Genomic DNA, 20,822 nt, shown 5'->3' with positions numbered 1-20,822 from the left:
CAATTAGGGGTGTGCCAAAATCATTTCCTCAATAAAAGGTATGTGAATTTGTTTCGGTGCGGTGCATCAGCTTCATTTTCATAGTTTTCCTTTCGTTGTTTGTGTGTTTGTTCAAATGTGAGCGTGTGATTGACTAATTTTTGCTTCTCTTAGATTGTTACTCCGTAGTTTCTTTGTCAAAACAAAAAGAGAGTAATTAATTGTTTGATAATTTCTGAGTTGTACTCTTCAAGAGTGCGAAATAATTAGCCTCTTAAATATAGCCGATTCACGTAGCCTTCAAGCACATTATCAGATGTCCTACAATAAAGGGTTTATACACTAACGTGTATATATGTGGTAACTAATTGAAGTAAAGTCCCTGTCACACACTATAAATATTATCTAGGTCCCAGTGGCGGATCCAGGATTTTCGATCACCATCAATTATTGATCGCTTGTGAAACTGCAATTTTTTTTTCAAATCTTGTTCATAATTAATTTCAATCCAAATAGTATATATATATATATATAGGGGATGGATCCGATGAGAATAGGTCTATATGTGAGAATTCATACTTATATGAGAACTGAGAAAAAATTTTGAACATGTGAGTAAAAATTTAGAATATGCGAGTTAAAATTTAGAACACGTGATTCAAATTAAAATTTTGAACATATGAGTAATAATTTAAAACATTTGTGAGAGTAATATGTTTAGAACATCTGATTTAAGAATTAGAACAAGTGATTAAAAATTTATAAAATTTGCTTTATGAAATTTTAAACATATGAGTAAAATTTAGAACATCTGATTTAAAATTATGAACATGTGAATAAAAATTTAGAACAAATTGATATAGAATATAAAAAGTGTGAATAAAGAATTTAGAACATATGTGTAAAAAAATAGAACATACGCTTTAAAATCTGGAATATATAATTAAAAATCTTAGAACGCACGTTTTAAAATTTACAACATATAAGTTAAATTTTTGGAACAAGTTATTTAAAATTTATGACATCAAACTTAACTAATGTATGGTTTTGAACATGTGAGTACTAAATTAGAACATTTGATTTAATTTAGAAAACCTAAGGAAAAGTTTAGAGCATCAGATTTAAAATTTAGAACATAAAGATCGAGTGTTCTCACATAAGAAAAATTCTGACGAGAGCCTTCCCATATATATATATATATATATATATATATATAAAATTCACGAAATTGATTTCAATCTAAAAATAGGACACAAAAATCCATACTACAACTAAAACGTACTTAAAAATTCAATCTTACAAGTTGTAATTGCTACAAATAGCATGTTACAAACAAATAGTACTATAAAACCATTACATTAACCTTATGGTTTTTATATTAAATGGTGAGCTTTGTGGGAAAATATTACAGAGTAAAATTAGTTGCGATAGGATATAAATAGAAGCAAAAATTATTAAAAATTTAAAAAAAAAAAGAAGAGATAACTTGACTGGTTATTAAATATAACTGGTCTCTTTCATGAAAAAAGAAACTAGAAATGCAATAGCAGCATCAAAGAGATCAATTATCTAAATAACTGGTCTCTTTGATATTTTTAAAAAGAAAACCAAACGCAGCGCAAAGTTTTTGTAACATAGCAGCATCAAAGAGACCGCCTATCCATAATAAACGGTCTCTTTGATTTCTCTTTAAAAAAATAATTTTTTTTTTGCTGCTGAGTCACGTGACTCAATGTGGACCTGAGTACATCCGCCAATGCTAGGTCCATGCTCCAAATTTTCTTATTCACTCCTCTCTTTAATCAATTTTGTTTCACATATTGATTATGATCAATTTTTCCCAACTAAGGACTTGTTCTCTTTAGCTTAAGTTCAGTTCAGTTCCTAATTTCCTCCTCACATAAAATATTCAGGTCATTTCAGTTCAATTCAGCTCAATTTAGTAAATCAGAACAGGCCCTAAAAATAGACTGATTTGAATGAGTATATTTATGAAAAAATAACATATATATTAGGAAATTTTGCAGATAATCACCTTTTAAATCTCTTTTTTTGCATATAATCATTTTTTTTAAAAAAATGTTGCAATAGACCATCAATTTTAAAAACTTTGTTGCAACTTAGCATCTCACCACAAATCGTTATTATAAGGCAACTAGGCAATGTGGTGCCATGTCATAGTGTTATTGATCAATATCGTTATCAATATCAATCAAGATCAATATATAATATTATTAAAACTCATATATGGCAAGATATGCAATTTTTCCATGTGTCACCAATTTTGCCATTTGGCATATAATGTGACGACACATCATACCAGTCCATTAATGATAGAAAAACTCCTTACATTAACCTCCATGTATTAATGTTTAGTTTAATTGAAAAACTCTTCTTAAGCATAACAAACACCCTATTTTAATTTTCCTTAGATTTTATATCCTTGATAATTACACATTAATAAAATTTGGGAAATATTGAATTTCACCACCTTCAAATAACCACTTAATTGAATTTACCACCTCCAAAAAAAAAAAAGATTTACTTTACCACCACCAAAATTTCCAAAAATTCGATTTTACCACCAACTAACGGATTCCGTCCATGAATCCGTTAGTAGGGCCCACTTTTTTGACGTTTCTTCTTCATTTTCCCCGATCTTCCGTGTCAATCAACCAGCAACGAAATCCACTACCTCGGTTGGTCGAAATTTCGTGTGGGACTAAGGAGAGGCCGGAATTTGGTGTGAAGGTTAGGGAGGCGGTTGGAATTAGGTGGTGGCTAGGGTTTTAGGAGTGCGGAATTTGGTTGTGGTTAGGGTTAGGGTTTTTAGAATGGTCGGAATTAGGAGGGGCTTTATGGGTGGTCGAAATTTGGTGGCTAGGGTTATGAGGTCGGAAATTGGTGGAGAGGGGGTCGAAATCGATGCGGTGGCTGTGCGGTGCGGTTGGGGGATTTCGGGGGTCCTTGGGCAGGTGCGGTGAGGTGGTAGCGGTTAGGTGGTGGGTTGGTCAGAGCGATTAGGTGGTGGCTAGGGTTTTGAGGTCGAAAATTGGTGGAAAGGGGGTCGAAATCGGTGCGGTGGCTGTGGCTGTGCGGTGCGGTGGTAGCTGTTTGGTTGTGGGGTTGGTCGTAGCGGTAAGGTGGTGGGACTGGTCATAGCCGATCCGGCGGTGGCGGTCCTGACGGTGGCAGCAATCACCGGTTGATGGATGAGGATTTTTAAATTTTTTTTGTTTTTTTTAAAATTTTCATTTAAAACTTACCTAATAATATGGTGACACGTGTGCAAGGTAGGCCCCACTAACAGATTTATGGACGGAATCTGTTAGTTGGAGGTGATTGGTGGGAAAACTGATATTTTATTTTTTTATGAGGTGGTAAAGTAATTTTTTTTTTTTGGAGGTGGTAAATTTAATAAAGTCGTTATTTAAAGATGGTAAAAATCAAAATTTCCTAAAATTTGTAAGATATTAAATATGTGAGCAGGGTATGCGTGTGCCCATCGCAGGGGATCCTTCTCCCCTATGCCCATGGTCCTTTAAAATTTTAGGACTTTACACTTTTGAGGGTGTATTAGGATTTGAATTCCTGACTGTTTGGGAGACCTTGAATTAGAGTTCATTCTATCATTACATTTTTTTGTAAGAAACTAATAAGGAGTCGCCAATGAGTTTTAGGAAAACTCTTAAGCCTCGTTCTTGTCTTTCTCTCGAGTAGAGTTCAAGGGATATTTAGCATGCATCATAAGTTTACCCATACCCAAATTTGTTTGTTAGTATGCTTAGGCCTCATTATCTTCACCTTATTTTTAATGAACTGAAATTATTTTTACTGAAACAAAATTATATTTGCTGAACTTAAATTATTTTTACTGAACTTAAATTATTTTTGTTGAACTGAAATTATTTTTACTGATTTGTTATTATAATTCTTCTTTAAGAAAACTGAATTTTATTGAACTTACTTATATTTACTGAACTGAAATTATTTTTATTGAAATGAACTTAATTTTACCGAACTGAACTTATTTTTATTGAACTGAATTTATTTTTACTTAATATTATTTTTTTAAGTTGAAGAGAACAGGGCCTTAGGCTACTTTGTCTGTGTTTATATACAATTTGGCTACTCTAATCTTAAATATATTATTTATTATTTAAGCTTGAATGCACTAAGGTTGAGATCTCATGAAAACTATTTTGCTTTGATACAGTAGCCTACTAGCTCAACGGATAGAGTGTTGTGTAGGTCATGCTAAAAATTAAAAGAATTTGATTAGGTATTACTAAAACAGGTCACATGCTTACATCGATCATATGTCAAGCTACCATTAAAAAAAAATCAAAACAATAATATATGATGTCAGCTTTATTTATTAATTTAAATTCTACTTAATCTAATTAAAAAAAGCCTTAGGTTATTTTTGAAAGTACATTATATAATTTTTTTTAACTAAACTAATTCATTAATAAAAAGTCATACGACATCTACATTGTATAGTTTTATTGGGAATATGTATCATTAATGTAATATAACGTGTATATTGTTAAATATTTTTAACTCAACTAATGAAAAATAATAATTTTTTCTCACTAGTAATTTTAATTAATTTTACCTTATTATTTTATCTTTATTTTGTATGTGCATTGCATTTGTTTATTCCCATGAATTGCTTCATTATTTTTGTATTATATCACAAATAACAATGTGTTTGACTTTAAAAATATAATCCAATACACATACAACCATTGTATATTGTCCCAATATATAACAACAGTAGAAACTTAAGACATCATCAAAAGAGGTAGGGAAGACTGTTAGGAGTCAGATATAAATTGAATTTTAATGGAAATTGGACCCATTATTATTATTATTCTAGCCAATAAAAACATGAAAAAATTAAAGTTGTATGTAGGGGCCACATACAAAAATTGTATGTGTAGCCTTTACCCATAATTCTATCATAATTCAATTCACAAAATTTTTGATAACTTTCCCATATAATATAAAGTATTCCCATCTATATATAAAATTTTGTGGTATTTTATGCTTTTCAACATTTCTCATATAAGGACTTATTCTTTTAAGCTTCCGGGCATAGCAGAGTAGGATTCAGTTAAGCAGAGTAGATTTCAGCATTATTATTATTATTATTATAATTGTTTTTGTTGTTGTTGTTGTTGTTGTTATTATGTTATTAATATTATTATTATTATTAAATTTATTATTATTGTTATTATTTTTATTATTATTATTGTTGTTGTTGTTGTATAAATTTTTATATAAATTTTTATTCACACACACACACACACATATTTCAACTTTACAAAGTGATTTTCCAGTTTCATTTTTAAAAAGTAAATAAAATCAGTCATAAAGTAAATGGATTTGCCTTAAAAGTTAAAAAACTAAAAAAAGGTTTAAAAATTCGCAATATTATAAAAATGCCATTAATGAATGCGAGTGAGATGATGTGAGCCATCGGATGGAGCACGATTAAAGGCTGGGATTGGTTCCTAGTTCCTATTATTCACCTTGGTTCTCACATAATCTCAATCTTACATATATATTTATATATATATATATATATATATATATATATATATATATATATATATATATATATATATATATATATATATATATATATATATATATATATATATATATATATATATATATATATATATATATATATATATATATATATATATATATATTTCATGCAGCACTTTATATATGCAGCCTTTAGGGATTCATATAAGAAGCTAAAAGTACGTGGAAAGAATAGACATAAAATTAACATTTATTACACCGAGTTGATCGTGAATTGTTGGTAAATTCTCAACTTAATACTAAAAAAGGGAGTATATTAAATTTTTATATGCAGCCCTTAAGGATGCATATAGCATTACCCTTTTTTAATGAATATTGACCTTTGTCATACTATTTATAAGAGAAAACAATTTATAAAAATTGTTGAAATACACATTTTTATAAAATTTGGTAAATCCGTGCAATATGCATTGCACGGGACCATAAGCTAGTTTCTCAATAATCGCGCATAATTCCAAACGTCAAAAATAAAAGGGAACAGAGGGAGTATTTTTTATTATTATTATTATTAAATATTAATTATTATTATCTATAAATATTCGTTATTATTATTAAAAATTAGTTATTATTATTAGTATTAATTATTATTTTTTAGCAGAGTAGAACAAATTTCAGCAGAACAAAGTGGGACTCAACAAAGCAGAGCAAAACAACTCAAAAGAACAAGACCTAAATCTGTCAAAATAAAAATAAAAATCGTTATACAAAATACACATCAGTGGTGGATCCAGGAATTGTACCTAGGGGGTTCGAAATTTTTCAAACACCCGATATCCGAATACATGGCTATAAATAGGGTATTCAAGTATAGAGTAGAGTGTTCAAATAAATACCAATACACAAGTACACAACAAATTAAATCCAAATTTCAATAAAATTGCAAAATAAAATGATCCGATACAATAATATTCTACATAACTTCAATTAAATGTCAAAATAAAATACCTAAAATTAGTACTACATCTACTGGCTCCGTTTATTCATAATTCATTTAGCAGTTAACAATACAACAAATGAGCAAAAGTTAAAACAATCAACATATTAACAATTAAAAAATTGAAAAACTTAAAAACTCAAAAACAAATTGAAAAATATAGTTCAACTCTTAAATACTTAATAGAAAACAGATTAACAATCTACAATATAAAATTTTAAACAAATACAAATAAACAAATTACAAAACAAATTAAAATATTTAAGAAATTGAAATAAAAATACACAGTGAGAGAAAGTTATCAGAGAAGTGAGAAAAGATAGAGAAAGAAAGTTAGGGATTTTTTAGCTTATAATTTTAAAAATAAAAATAAAAACTTAAAATTACGTCCTAGGAGAGTCTAACCCGAGACCTGTTGTGCACCCTAGTCTTACATGTCCAACTGAGCTTGCGCGTAACATGGTATATATTTGTTTTTAATATTTTATACTAGTATATAGTTTTTCTATTTTTTTTTTTCTAATAACATTCCTATTTTTTTTCCCAATCGAACAGGGTTCAGTTGAACCTCTGAACTCCCGTTGGATCCGCCACTGATACACATACATTCAATACATCATTACTTACCTTCTTTTTTTTTTCCCTTGTCCATTTAATATCCCTAATTGTCAAAAAAAAAAAGGAATATTACTTCGTATTTACTTTCTTTTTTCTTTTTTTTTTGGGTGTTTAGAGAGCCACAAGGGCGAGTGATGAGAATCGATCACGGTATTACCTGCAATCGGGAGGGGAGCTCCAACCACTTGAACTATCCTTCACTCTCTCGTATTTACTTTCTTCAATCTCCTTAATTAATGCAAAATATGAGAATAGGGCATATCATTTAGTGATGAAGGGAGCACTTATTAATTTGGTTTGAGACATTTCAATTTAGACCCCGGAAATATGGGCCCTCAAATTTATGGCTTACGGGTAACAAAAACAAGCAGTTTGTGCACTTAGTCAGATATCATAGCAAATATTTCACCACCTTTATTTTTTTTTTAATTTTCTTTTTTAAGCAAATATTTCAGCACATTATTGTCCAAAATATACGAGTAACAATCATAGAAAGTGAATTTTCAATATGGCAGACAACGGAAACTTTCAAAACTCTCATACTATTATTGGAGAAATAAACGAAAAACCCCTTTTAGTTATCCACCGTTTACCCTCCTTTTCATGCTTCTTCCACCACCGCCTCGCCACCCATTTCACTGTCCTTGACCCCGTTGCCACAGTAGGCACTGACTCCTCCGCCCTCCAATCTTACTTAAGGTCCGACGGTAGTGGTGCACGTGCTCTTGTCTGCATATGGGCATCTCCGTTAAAGAAAGACACCTTAGATTGCTTACCTTCTTTGGAGCTTGTCGTGGTTGCTTGCGCAGGCTACAACCATATCGATCTTTCGGAATGCCGCCGTCGAGGGATCCTTGTTGCCAACGTTGGTGATGTATTTTCCGACGATGTCGCAGATTATACAGTTGGAATTCTCCTTGATGTGGTTCGTAAGGTTTCTGCTGCCGACCGATTTGTTCGGATCGGGGTGTGGCCTCAACCAGGGGAATTTCCTCTTGGCTCTAGTGTGAGTGGTCCTCCTTTAATTAATTAATTTTTAATTGCATTCGTTATAATAACTCCGTGATCTGCTTATACTATTTATGGTAATTTGTTTTATTTTTATTACTTCTATTTTTAGAGCATTTTTCATTTTTTTTTTATTTTTTTTATTTTTGAGAAATCAGAACATTCAATTCCGACAATGATAGCTCCGTCCGTCCTTATAAATAATTGCCATTTTCATTTTCATGATCTTGCATACTATTTTTGGTATTTTGTTTTATTGTTATTTCTTTTTTTTAGAACATTCACTTCCAACACTGATAGCTCTATTTTATAGCGAGAGGTAAAACCAGGTTTTTTTTTTTTTTTTTATTCATATGAGCCACAAGGGCGGGGAAAATTCCAGCATATGCTGGGGGCAATTAAGGATCGATCCCGTAACCTCGAGGTTACGAGATGGGAGTGCTACCATCAAGCCAACTCCACATCCTTAGAGGTAAAACCAGGTAATAGTGAAAGGGAATCAAGTACAAAAAGAAATGTAAAACCAGGTAATAGGACTAATATTATTTCCCTAAAAAATAAAAATTAGAACTAACATTATGAGAAGTAGAGAGTAATACTTATTGAGACAAATGTAACAAGATTCCACAAAAATATCTTTTTACTTACATTTAATTCACAAAATACGGCGAAAAAAGGGGAGGTGAAATAGTGAATTAATCAAAGCAGATGAATTAAAAAAAAAAAAAAGAACTGAGGAAATGTACATTATGTCATATAATACTAGCTTGATTCTCGAAAAAGAAATTATTAGCTTGAACAAATTTGGTAAAGAGTCCTTTTTCTGTCTCATACTTTTTTTCTCATTTGACTTTTCATGGTTTCCAAAACACATATTCAAATGTACATATCTCAATTTCTATACGTACACATAAAACTTATTTAAATATGATATTAATAAAATATAAAATGAGACAATTGTAACAAAATTTCACTTGAATATATTATCACTTATGGATTAACTATAATTCTTTATCAAAGTTTTATAAGTTTGACCATAGATTTGCAAGAGGGTAAGAGACATAGGGATCGGAGTAGTAAAGTAAATAAACCATTCTTTTTTTTTTCTTTTCAAAATTACAGTAGCTTTTAGAGTTAAACTCTCTTAATCATCTTTCAACGTATAAAATTTTCTTTTTTGCAACCAAAAAGACTGGTAACTTACAAAATTGGGATAGTTGCTTAGTTTACTTAAGGCCTGTTCTCTTCAAATTATTTTCAGGTCATTTCAGTTTAGCTCCAATAGGTTCAGTTCAGTTCTTAATTACCTTCACTCATAAAATAATCAATTCAGTTCAGTTCAGTTCATAATTTCCTTCTCTCATAAAATATTCACTTCAGTTCAACTCTAATAAGTTCAGTTCAGCTCAATTCAATCAAGCAGAACAGGCCCTAAGATTGAAAAGATTAATTCAATTATCTCTACTTCTATGTTTGGCCAAATAATTTTTCTTAATATTCTTTGTTAGAGCAAAGCTGGATGGTGTATGTAGAAAGAAAGTAGGAAGATTTCTTATGTTTATTTGATATGTACAAGAATACTTTATATAGGGGTGAGGGATGTCTTCTACATTATTGTGATGCAATGAAGAGTCACAACTTTTGGCATTTCAATTAATCATAATAACTTTAGTACATTCAAGTTTATTCATTGATTTCTTCACTAATTGCTGAACACCAAAAGTCTCATTTATAAATACTCCTCGAGACTTTTGGCCATCATACCAAGCTTGAGTCTAAGAAACTCAAATCTACTTTTTGGTAAAGCCTTGGTCAAAATGTCAGCGAATTGAAACTCAGTAGAACAATGAATCAGCTTCACATCTTTCTCTTACTCAGCTTCTCGAAGTGCATAATACTTAATCTTCATGTGCTTTGTCTAACTGAAACAAACTGGAATTTTTGAAATAGCAATTGTTGATTTGTTGTCTATTAGAACTTCAGTAGTTTCTTCCTGTTTGTGTCTCAAGTCAGCAAGTATTTTCTTGAGCCACACAGCTTGATTAATAGTTGTCGATGCTGCAATGTACTCGGCTTCAGCTGAAGATTGAGCTACTACTTTTTGCTTCTTCGAAATCCATGAAAACACTCCAAAAAGCATATCCCAAAGTACTTTTCATGTCATCATTTGAACCACCCCAGTCAATGTCTGAATATATATGCAAACAATTTGAAGTTTGCATTTGTGTTAAACATAACACCAAAATCTGAGGTCCCTCTTATCTTATATACTTGAGTACTCTTCTGGCAACACCCATATGAACATCACTTGACTCACTAATGAATCTTGAAAGCAAACTAGCTACAAACATCAGATCTGGCCTTGTTTTTGTAAGGTAAAGTAGGCTTCCAACTAAGCTCCTGTATTGCCTAGTGACAGTTTATCTTTGACCATCAACTCTGGACAGCTTCTCATTCACTACAGTACAAGAGGTGTACTGACTGGCTTGCAGTTTTTCATATGAACTTTCTTAAGAACATCATTTGCATATTTCCTTTGAGAGATGAAGATTCCATCTTCAGCTTGTTGAACTTCCATCCCTAGGAAATAATTCATTAAGCCCAAGTCTGTTATTTCGAACTTCATTTTCATCTCCTCCTTGAACGAGAGGATCATCTTTGAATTGTTTCCCGTGACAAGAAGATCATCAGCATAATGTGAAACAATGAGAAAATCATTTTCTACTTGATTCTTCACATAGAGAGTGTGCTCATTTTTACTTTTATTGAACCCTTGTGCAAGTAGAATGAGTCACTCTTGCTGTACCATGCTCGTGACGCTTGTTTTAGCCCATAAAAGCCTTTTTCAGCTTGCCCACTTTTTCTTCTTTCCCTTTAATAGCAAATCCGGGAGGTTGCTCAATGTAAATTTCCTCCCAAGTTCATCATTAAGAAAGGCAGACTTGACATCAAGTTGATAAATCTTCCACTTCTCTTGAGCTGCTAAAGCAATCAGAGTTTTAACTGTGTCAAGCCTAGCCACTGGAGCAAATGTATCTCTATAATCAATTCCTGCTTGTTGGGAGTATTCTTTGACGACCAATCTAGAACTTGCTTATCATCCCATCATGATTCAATTTGATTTTGTAGACCCACTTGACGCCAATCACTTTGCGATTACTTGGTCTATCAACCAACTCCCAAGTCTGATTTTTCTGGATCATATTGATTTCATTTTACATTGCTTGTTGCCACCTTTTGTCTTCAAAAGCCTGCTCATATGTTTGGGGCTCTTCAAGACCAAGGTACATAGCATCTTTCACATTCCTCCAGTGTAGGTGAAAGACTGGACATTCGTCGTAAAAATCCGAGAGAAACTTCTTACCTCTAGGACCCGTGGCATTATCATCATCACTAGTTTCACCAGTGCCATTTCCAGCTTGTATAGAAGTGGAAGGAGCTTCTTCAGTATTCTCATTACTAAGTTCATCATGTACTTCACTGCCAACTTGAAAAAATTTCTTCTCAACCTTCTCTTCTTCCCAATTCCAACTTGCATCTTCATGGAATTCAACATCTTGACTGATCATGATCTTTTCATTACTAAGATTGAAGAGTCGATATCCTTTGGTGTGTGAATCATAGCCAAGGAAGATTCCTCTTTTGGCTTTTGCATCTAGTTTGCTTCTCTTTTGAGATAGAATGAGCATAGCAAACTGATCTAAAGATCTCAAGTGTTTTTTTGTTGGATTTCTTCCACTCCATGCTTTAATTTGAGTTTCTCCTTGAATTGCTTTTGTGAGCAGCATGTTCAACAAATAAACAGATGTGCGAACAGCTTCTGCCTAGAATTTTTTTGGCAGATTTTTCTCACTTAACATACAATGAGCCATCTCCATCACCGTTCTATTCTTTAAATTCGTTCGGAAACCTCATTTTGCTGAGGTGTATAACCCACTGTAAGATGATGTTCGATCAATTCCCTCATCTTCACAGAAAATATCAAATTCAGAGGAAGTATATTCCTTGCACTGTCTCGATATGATCTGATATTTTGTACTCCCTCCGTTTTATTTATTTGCATCACTTTTCTTTTATGGGTGTTTTTTTTATTTGCATCACTTCTTTATATAGTAACTTTATATTTTATTATTTCTCTCTCTTACTTCAAACCCCACTCAAATACATTTATCATTTCTCTATCTCATGGTCCCCACTACTCTCCCACATACTTTCACTTTCATGGTCCCCACATTACTTTTACTATAATAAATTATTCATCCACTCACATTATTAATTCATTCTCCTAAAACTCCGTGCACTTGCAAGTGATGCAAATAAAAAACGGAGGGAGTACTTTACAGATACTTTGAGCTTCTACCAGTGCTTTGAATTTTTCGAAAACACTGAAAACTTCAAACTTTTCTCTCATAAAACACACCCACGTCATGCGGGTGAAATCATTGATAAAAAAGGATGAAATACTTGTTTTCACCAAGAGACAATGTTCGATGAGGTCCACAAAGATCAGTGTGAACAAGCTGCAACTTTTTTGATGCTCTCCACACATTATCCTTCGGGAAAGGCAATCTATGTTGCTTGTCACATTGACAAGACTCACAAAGATCACTAGATACACAAATTGCAGGAAAATCTCTCACTGGACTTTTCTTGTGAAGATCATTGAGAGCACGCAAATTAAAGTGTCCATACCTCCTATGCCATAGCCATGTGTCACTTGAATTTGCTGCATTCACATTCTCTACTGGATAATCCCACTTCAAGAGAAAGCTTTTGTTTTCCATCGGGACTTTACAATCTCTTTCTTATTCGAGTCAATGATAGTGCAATGGTTATTCTCAAAGACAAGTGAACAACCGGTGTTGACCATTTGAGCAACACTAAGTAAACTCTCATTCAAATATGGAACAATGAACATTCCCCATACGAATTGGAACTTTGATGGAAGAGTCAAGTTTGTAAAATAAGCTTGAATTGTTTGTCATGTGGGATGTGCACCCACTGTCAATCAACCATCTTTCCTTGCTGCTATAGGCACTCATCGCTTGACTTGCAAAAAACAAATAGTCTTCTAATTCATTGGAAGTATGGGCATTTGTGTTTGACGGTTGTTGCTTCTGTTTGTGCCAACAATCCTTCTCCAAATGGCCTAGTTTTTTGCAATGGCTGCACTTCGATTTCCCCTTGTGATAGCAATCTTTTTCAAGTGATTTGTCTTATTGCATATAACACATGAGGGGAATTTCCCTATAGTCTGTGGCTGCTCCTTGTCTTCATGTTATTGCTTTCGTTGAACGAAAACTTTTGATGAGACTTTAATAGAAAGCAATCTCCGAGGGTGGGTATTTACGTACATAAGTCATCCTTTGCAAATTTATGCTCATGGGCAAGCAACGAGCCCATCAGCTTTGTCACATTGAGTTTTGTGACGTCCTTAGATTCAACAATTATTGTGGACATTGAATTAAACCTTCTGTCCAAAGATCCTAAGATCTTTTGCACTAATTTTGCATCTGAAATCTCTTCTCCATAGATCTTCATTTGGTTTACAACCTCCATGAATCTAGAAGTGTAACCTTTTATATCCACATTCTCCTTCATCTTCATATTATCATATTGACTCCTCAAAGTATTAAGTTGAATATTTCTGAATTTTTCATCACCATGAAACTCCTCCTAAAGAAGACTCCAAGCTTCTTTTGCTGATGAGGCTCTTATGATCTTGGGGAAGATTGTGTAAGAAACACAATTGATGATATGAGATAAGGCTCTAACATCTTTCATCTCATCATCACTTATTTTCTTTAATTGTGCTTCTGTATATTGCACTCCTTCTTGTTTCAATTCGTACAAAACCAATTTCCACTATCTCCCACAAAGCACTTAATTTTAGAATAAGCTTCATTTTTATACACCAAGAATCATAATTCTCTCCTGTGAAAGTAAGAGGTAATGGCATAGAAGTTGTGATTTCTTCTTCCAATCTTCTCTTTTTTTGTCTCTTTCTTTTTTTTTTCTTTTTTTTTTTCCGGGCCCTTAAGATCATAAGGCTCTTGATACCAATTGTTAGAGCAAAGCTGGACAGTGAATATAGAAAGAAAGTAGGAAGATTTCTTATGTTTATTTGATATGTACAAGAATATTTCATATAGGGGGTGAGGAATGCCTTCTACATTATTGTGATGCAATGAAAAGTCACAACTTTTGGCATTTCAACTACTCCTAATAACTCTAGTACATTCAAGTTTATTCACCGATTTCTTCGCTAATTGCTAAACTCTAAAAGTCTCATTTACTAACATTTTTAAGAAGTTAAACTCAATGAATAATACAGCGTATTGACGCTTTTACAACTATCTACTCTGCAAAATTTACTTGTTATCTTTCAAAGTTTGTAAGATTATACATTTTTTTAATTTACTAAAAATCCTTTGTGAATATTGCTTTGCATCATTATACTTTTATTCTTCGTATACTAGTATTAATTAAATTAATGTCAATGGCAGATGCGTGGAAAGCGAATAGGCATAGTCGGCCTTGGAAGCATAGGTACATTGGTTGCAAATCGACTTATATCATTTGGTTGTACCATTGCATACAACTCTAGGCAGAGGAAACCTTCTGCTTCTTTCCCCTACTATGCCAATGTCTATGACTTGGCCATCGACAGTGACATTCTCATCCTTTGCTGCTCATTAACCGAGCAAACTCATCATATAATCGACAAGAAGGTACTGGCTGCTTTAGGAAAGGATGGATTTGTCATTAATGTTGGCCGAGGGGCTCTAATAAACGAGAGTGAATTGGTGCAATCTTTGGTGGAAGGCAAAATTGGAGGAGCTGGTCTTGATGTTTTCGAGTATGAGCCTAATATTTCGAAAGAGCTATTTGGTTTAGACAATGTAGTTTTATCTCCTCATCGAGCTGCCTTTACTCCACAATCCTTTAAGGCTGTTGAAGACATTGTTGTAGCAAACTTAGAAGCCTTCTTTTCAAACAAACCATTGATTACTCCTATAAGACTGGAGTAGAGTATGACACATATCTACAATTTGTTATTTATGTTGCATTAAGTTCTATAGATATATAATTCAATAATCAAACTTATTTTTATTTGATTTTAAGAGAAAGTATACATATATTTACATTGATGTTCGTTTGTGATCTTGCATAATTGCTATTGTCCTAGCTATTTCACTGATTTAGACTCAATGTTAGATTGGGTTTTCTTTGTTAATAAAGACCACGAATATGTGTCATTGTCTCATGTTAAGAGGGATGGCAATGCGATTGCTCATCACCAGGCCATGACCTTGCTAGCTTAGGCTAATGCCTTTTAGGAATGAACAAGTTTGAGTAAACCATTATCTCAAAGAAGTTTCGTCTTATATACTAATCTGAATTTTGAATTCGAAAACTTTCAGATGCTCATTTCAGTTTTGAATAAAAATATTAAGGTCTCACAATAAAAAGATTCTTTATCAGCAAATGAGAAAGAAATGTACAAGATATCTTTGTAAATTAAGTATACGTGTATCATAACCCAATATTAATTAAAAAAGAAAGTGCGTGAAGCCTCGGATGTTCTTTAATTCCACGTGATATAGCAGACTACAGTACCAACTTGCATATAGTACATATCAATTATTGAACTCAATAATTCAAGGTCCTTATATGATATACTAGTTCATCAATCAAATTATATCCCTTTCCATTCAATACACAACAAGTTAAAATCAATTAAAACTTCAAAAACTTCACTTTTCCTTATAACCAATAATGGAATTACCCACCGTCAAGCGCATCAATGAGTGCTTCATCAAACCAAAATTACAAGAAAATTATTCCAACAAACCATATTTCTTAACTTCATGGGATTTAAGATTGCTTTCTATTCATTATAATCAAAAAGGTCTTTTATTCACTAAACCTTCACCAAAAGATGAGTCTTTCTCATTTGACAACCTTTTAGATAGTCTTAAGGACTCTCTTGCTCTCACCCTTGTCCATTTTTATCCCTTAGCCGGTCAGCTCGTCACTCGAATCGACGAAGACCACAAATGTGTGGTCTTCGTCGATTGTAACAAGGGTCCTGGAGCTCAATTTCTCCATGCTACCCTAGACATGACCGTGTCCGATATACTCTCCCCTACCTACATCCCTAATGTTGTACACTCGTTATTCGACAACGACAAATGTACCGTGGTTAACTTAGATGGACGGTCTAGACCATTGTTATCGGTCCAAGTTACCGAGTTTGTGGATGGTGTATTCATAGGATGTTCCATGAATCATGCAATTGTAGATGGAACCTCATTTTGGCATTTTTGGAAGGTGTGGTCCGAGATACACAACGCGAATTCAAGGCCGATTTCTATCTCACGCCCACCGTTACTAGTAGGCAAAGATTCACCTCTTTTACTATCTTTAAACAATAACGAGCTCGAGGAGTTTGTAGTTCGTTACGAACCTCAACCCGAGTTGATGGAGAGGATGTTTCATTTTACATCCGAGTCAATGAAGAGGCTGAAAGTGAAAGCCAACAAAGATCATAATGATAACAACGATGTTATAATCTCGTCTTTTCAAGCACTAGCCGTGCTTATATGGCGTGCAATTGTTCGAGCATATGAACTAGCACCAAATGAGGTGACTAATTGTCACCTAGCAGTAAATGTTAGAAAAAGGCTAGATCCGCCACTGCCTGAAGACTATTTTGGAAACGCGCTAAGTAACATAATGACTAGTACAACAGCAGGTGAACTACTTAGCCAAAGTTTGGGGTTATCAGCATCATTGTTGAATGAGAGTATAAGAAAATACACCAACGATGGCGTCGTTGGTTTGGACGGCCGTTGGGCGGAGGCGCCGTATTTTATTGATCTAAGTACATTTTCCGATTTGAGAAGTGTTAGATTTGGAAGCTCGCCGAGGTTTGAGATATATAGTAACGAGTTTAAGGGTCTAGGGAGACCCGTCGCGGTTAGGAGTGGTAATGGGAATAAATTTGTAGGGAAAGTGAATACATACCCTGGATGTGAAGGTGGTGGAAGTGTTGATTTTGAGATATGTCTATTGCCTAAACAAATGGTTGTTCTTGAATCTGACCCTGAGTTCATGGATTTTGTTTCTCTTACTATCTAAAACCACATAATTTTTTTTATTAAATTTATCTAGGATCTTCCTATGTGTTTCTCATGTTGTGGTTAGTTAATTATTCTATACTTGAGGATAATAAGTTACATTATAATGTAGATGATTCTTGAATATATTTTCCTAATTGTTTCTACCCTAATTTTGAATTTTTTTTTTTTTTATTTACTACCTCCATTACATATTATTTGCAACGATTAGACATTTTCTCTCTCTACTTTATGTCAAATCGTTGCAAATAATGTGTAATGAAGGTAGTAAATGAAAGGTGCACCAAGTTCAAAGGAGGACCAAAAGCTAGCTAAAACTATACACGAAAACTAGCTATAAAACTACCCAAGAAAATTAAAAAACAGTAAAATTACAACAAGCTTCATAAAATATAGCAACCCGGCCTTCGTAAAGCGTCTTGCATTGATGTTCAAAGGCACCATGGAATGGTTGTGTAATTTCGACATCAAGCAAGGGCAGAGGAAACGATTTACTCCCTCCATTTTATTATAATTGACATAATGAATTTCCGTACATTTGTCTATGCACTAGTTTGATCATAAATATTAGTAAAAGTTAGTTTTTTTTTTATAAATTTTAAAATCATGCAACTTATATCAATTTTTTACTTATTATCAATATTTTACATGATGTATTCTTTTGATGCTGTAATACATTAGTAAAAAGGAATAGTCAAAGGTAAAATATAAATAGAAAAAAGTCCAAATTTACTTCTTTCGTTTTTTTTAGCTGACACGTTTCTTTAGTCACATTTGTCATTGTGCAAATTCAACTATTAATATCTTTAATTACCAGTAATCAAGAATTATAAAAATTTGATATTTTGAAAATATATATCGTGACTAATTTAATAAGATTTCAAATGACCATAATTTTCATTACGTTTAAAATACAAAATACAATCAAGGAAGAGTATGTTAAGACAAACAACAAAAAGACTGAGAAAATGACCAAAACCATGATGAGCATGATTGCATGGACATGCAAATCTAGAAAGAAAATCATTGAGTATTTCAGTATTTGAGTACCCCACGAATAAAATTGGGCCAAATTAAAAATTAATTATCATTAACTAAGCAAAATAATCTTGTCATCAAACTTTTTAATACAGTATAATTTATTTGTCCAATTATATCAGCAAACATATACAATAGAATTTCAAAAAAAAAATGTTGTCGATGACTTGCTTTAATTATCTTGTGAAATTTCTCTATCTAATTGCATTTTTGCTACAATTCATCCCCTTTTATAGTAGTGTCCGTCCATCTAGGATGACAAATTCTTGTGTCTCTGTCCTACTAGCCATTACCGTGACTCATCATCAAACTAGTGAAGTTTACAATTTTTGACAATGCCATACACTTTCACATGTCTAATTCATGCCAACAAACCCTTGTCTAAGAGAAAAATCAATCACATTTGGTTAAAGGACCTAACTACTCAACCAATTAAGCTGGTTAAAGTCAATGATTGGTTTATAATCTTTATATATACCAATGAGTGTTCATTAAATTTGAAGTGTGGATGCAGGAGTCGTGGATGAAATTTGTATGTGATAAGAGTATATAGATCATGAGCTTAATATTCCACTTTGAAGGAAGGTGGATGAGATTTGAACCCGTGACCTTTGTGTAGGTGCTGATATTATGTTAAAGGACCAACTCAACCAAAACTTTAAGCTGGTGGCTGAGCCCAATTATATGTTTTATACTCTATCAGTAATGCATATTTACATTAAAGATATGTCTAATACTTCATCCGTCAATTAACATTAATTACACCCATGAGATCAATTATGAATATTTTGACGTTGAAAAACTGTTTATTAAATTAAAGAAAATTTGTCTAAAAGGGACTTATATCTTCACTCTTTTGTCTGGAATGACTTTATATGTTCAAAGTGGTCTAAAAGGACCTTATAAGTATGTTTTGTTGTCTAGAGGGACCTTGACGTCATATTCCGGTGTTTGACTTTTTACTCCGGCGTTAACCAGTCACGTGACTTTCACTCGACTTAATAAAATCACCCCCCCCTTATTTTTTTCACCTTTTCCCTCTAATTCCCCAATTTTCAGTCCTGATCAAAGTTTTATGAACACCTTCCTTGCTCCTCATCATCTTGTTCTTCAAGTTCTCATGTTCATCAATCAACCTTCTCTTCTCATTTTCTATACAAGCCACCTTAGCCTTCAAAACAATGATATTCATAGCCAATCTTTGTTTTTCAGATAGAACATTAGTTACATCCTTTTGCCACTCCAAAATATCTTCATCAACCCATTCAAAGTAGTCACAACCCTTCTACCCTGTTTCGAAATTATAGAATTTGCAAGGTTTGACTTCCTTTTAATTAGTCGAAAATATGCTTTAATAACCAAAAAACATGATTTCGGAACCAATTGAGTTATAAACCCTAATTTTCCAAACAACTAAACTTAGGCTTAAAACAATGGGATTGGGGAAAAAAATTAAACCGTATGAATTGTTCTTACCTGATGCGAAAAGGACTTAATCGAAAGCTACTTGCTTGAATTTCTTCGAAAATTAAGAAAATCCAATGGATTAGATTAAGTCACCTTGTTTCGTGAGGAGTGAGAAACAATTTGGGGAAATATTTTGGGCATATAATGTGAATTGGAGGGAAAAGGGGAAAAAATTAAAAATTAAGAGGGAGGGTGATTTTTTAAGTCACGTGATGGTCACGTGACTGGTCAACGCCGGAGCAAAAAAGTCAAACACCGGAATCTGGCGTCAAGGTCCCTCTAGACAACAAAGCATACTTATAAGATCCTTTTAGACCACTTTGAACATATAAGGTCTTTCCAGACAAAAGAGTGAAGATATAAGTCCCTTTTAGACAAATTTTCCTAAAATTAAATCCACGAAAATTGCATCAAACGCTTAGCTTACATAAAGATCTTCATTTAAAATTAAAAAGGTTAGTTACTTGTAGCATTTGTCATGGTGTTCATGGCAAATAGATTTATCGTGATGCAATTAGTGTTAAAGAGTTGGTATGTTCGTTGCATTATTGATCTAATGGTTGAAATTCAGTATTGGTTTATATATTCTCTTCTAAACTACAGATCTAGGGAGAATCGACGTTATATGTACATCTAACAACTAATATGATTTATGACATTAATTATACAAGGGCGTGAGATCGACAATGAATATTTTGGCATTGGAGAACTGTTTATATAAAGATCTTCATTTCAATAGTTGGTATGCTTGTTGTATTATTGATTTGTTGTAATTGTGAAGAAATGTAGCAATCAGGTGTATTAGGTTGTGTCGATTGCCAATAATGATAAAGATTGGGGCATATAATCACAATCACCGTCACCATCCAATTGATTTTGTTACCTGCAAGGGCTGCAACTATTCTGGTGGGAAAGTTGCAAAAAAAATCAATTATTGATTATATTGATGACAATAATAATCGTGACTTTAAACAAAAATGTTTCTTTCAAAAGAGTGACGAAGTCAAAAATTTGCT

At 32.8% G+C, this 20,822-nt stretch overlaps 2 protein-coding genes across 2 annotated transcripts; both read left to right on the top strand.

Annotated features, from left to right (window-relative positions):
• Window positions 1-7,507: 7,507 nt before the first annotated feature.
• LOC145620509 (glyoxylate/hydroxypyruvate reductase HPR3-like) lies at window positions 7,508-15,320 on the top strand. The gene is made up of 2 exons (XM_081675193.1): window positions 7,508-8,156; window positions 14,665-15,320. The coding sequence occupies exons 1-2, from the start codon at window positions 7,659-7,661 to the stop codon at window positions 15,187-15,189; spliced, it is 1,023 nt and encodes a 340-aa protein (XP_081531319.1). The 5' UTR covers window positions 7,508-7,658; the 3' UTR covers window positions 15,190-15,320.
• A 617-nt stretch (window positions 15,321-15,937) lies between these two features.
• On the top strand, window positions 15,938-17,302 carry LOC145619025 (putative acetyltransferase At3g50280). The gene has a single exon (XM_081673625.1). It carries the CDS (start codon window positions 15,938-15,940, stop codon window positions 17,300-17,302), a length of 1,365 nt encoding a protein of 454 aa, XP_081529751.1.
• The last annotated feature ends 3,520 nt before the right edge of the window (window positions 17,303-20,822 follow it).

This window comes from Chenopodium album, chromosome 27 (assembly GCF_948465745.1).
Source record: "Chenopodium album chromosome 27, dcCheAlbu1.1, whole genome shotgun sequence".
Lineage (NCBI taxonomy): Eukaryota > Viridiplantae > Streptophyta > Magnoliopsida > Caryophyllales > Amaranthaceae > Chenopodium > Chenopodium album.
The sequence above is the reverse complement of the archived record's forward strand: the minus strand, read 5'-3'. Positions and strand labels throughout refer to the sequence as shown.

Excerpts from the sequence above, each read along its gene's own strand:
- LOC145619025 (XM_081673625.1), top strand. The coding sequence starts at position 15,938 with ATGGAATTACCCACCGTCAAGCGCATCAATGAGTGCTTCATCAAACCA.
- LOC145620509 (XM_081675193.1), top strand. The coding sequence starts at position 7,659 with ATGGCAGACAACGGAAACTTTCAAAACTCTCATACTATTATTGGAGAA. Across the intron at positions 8,157-14,664 it reads AATTTCCTCTTGGCTCTAGT|ATGCGTGGAAAGCGAATAGG; the intron begins GTGAGTGGTCCT and ends TGTCAATGGCAG.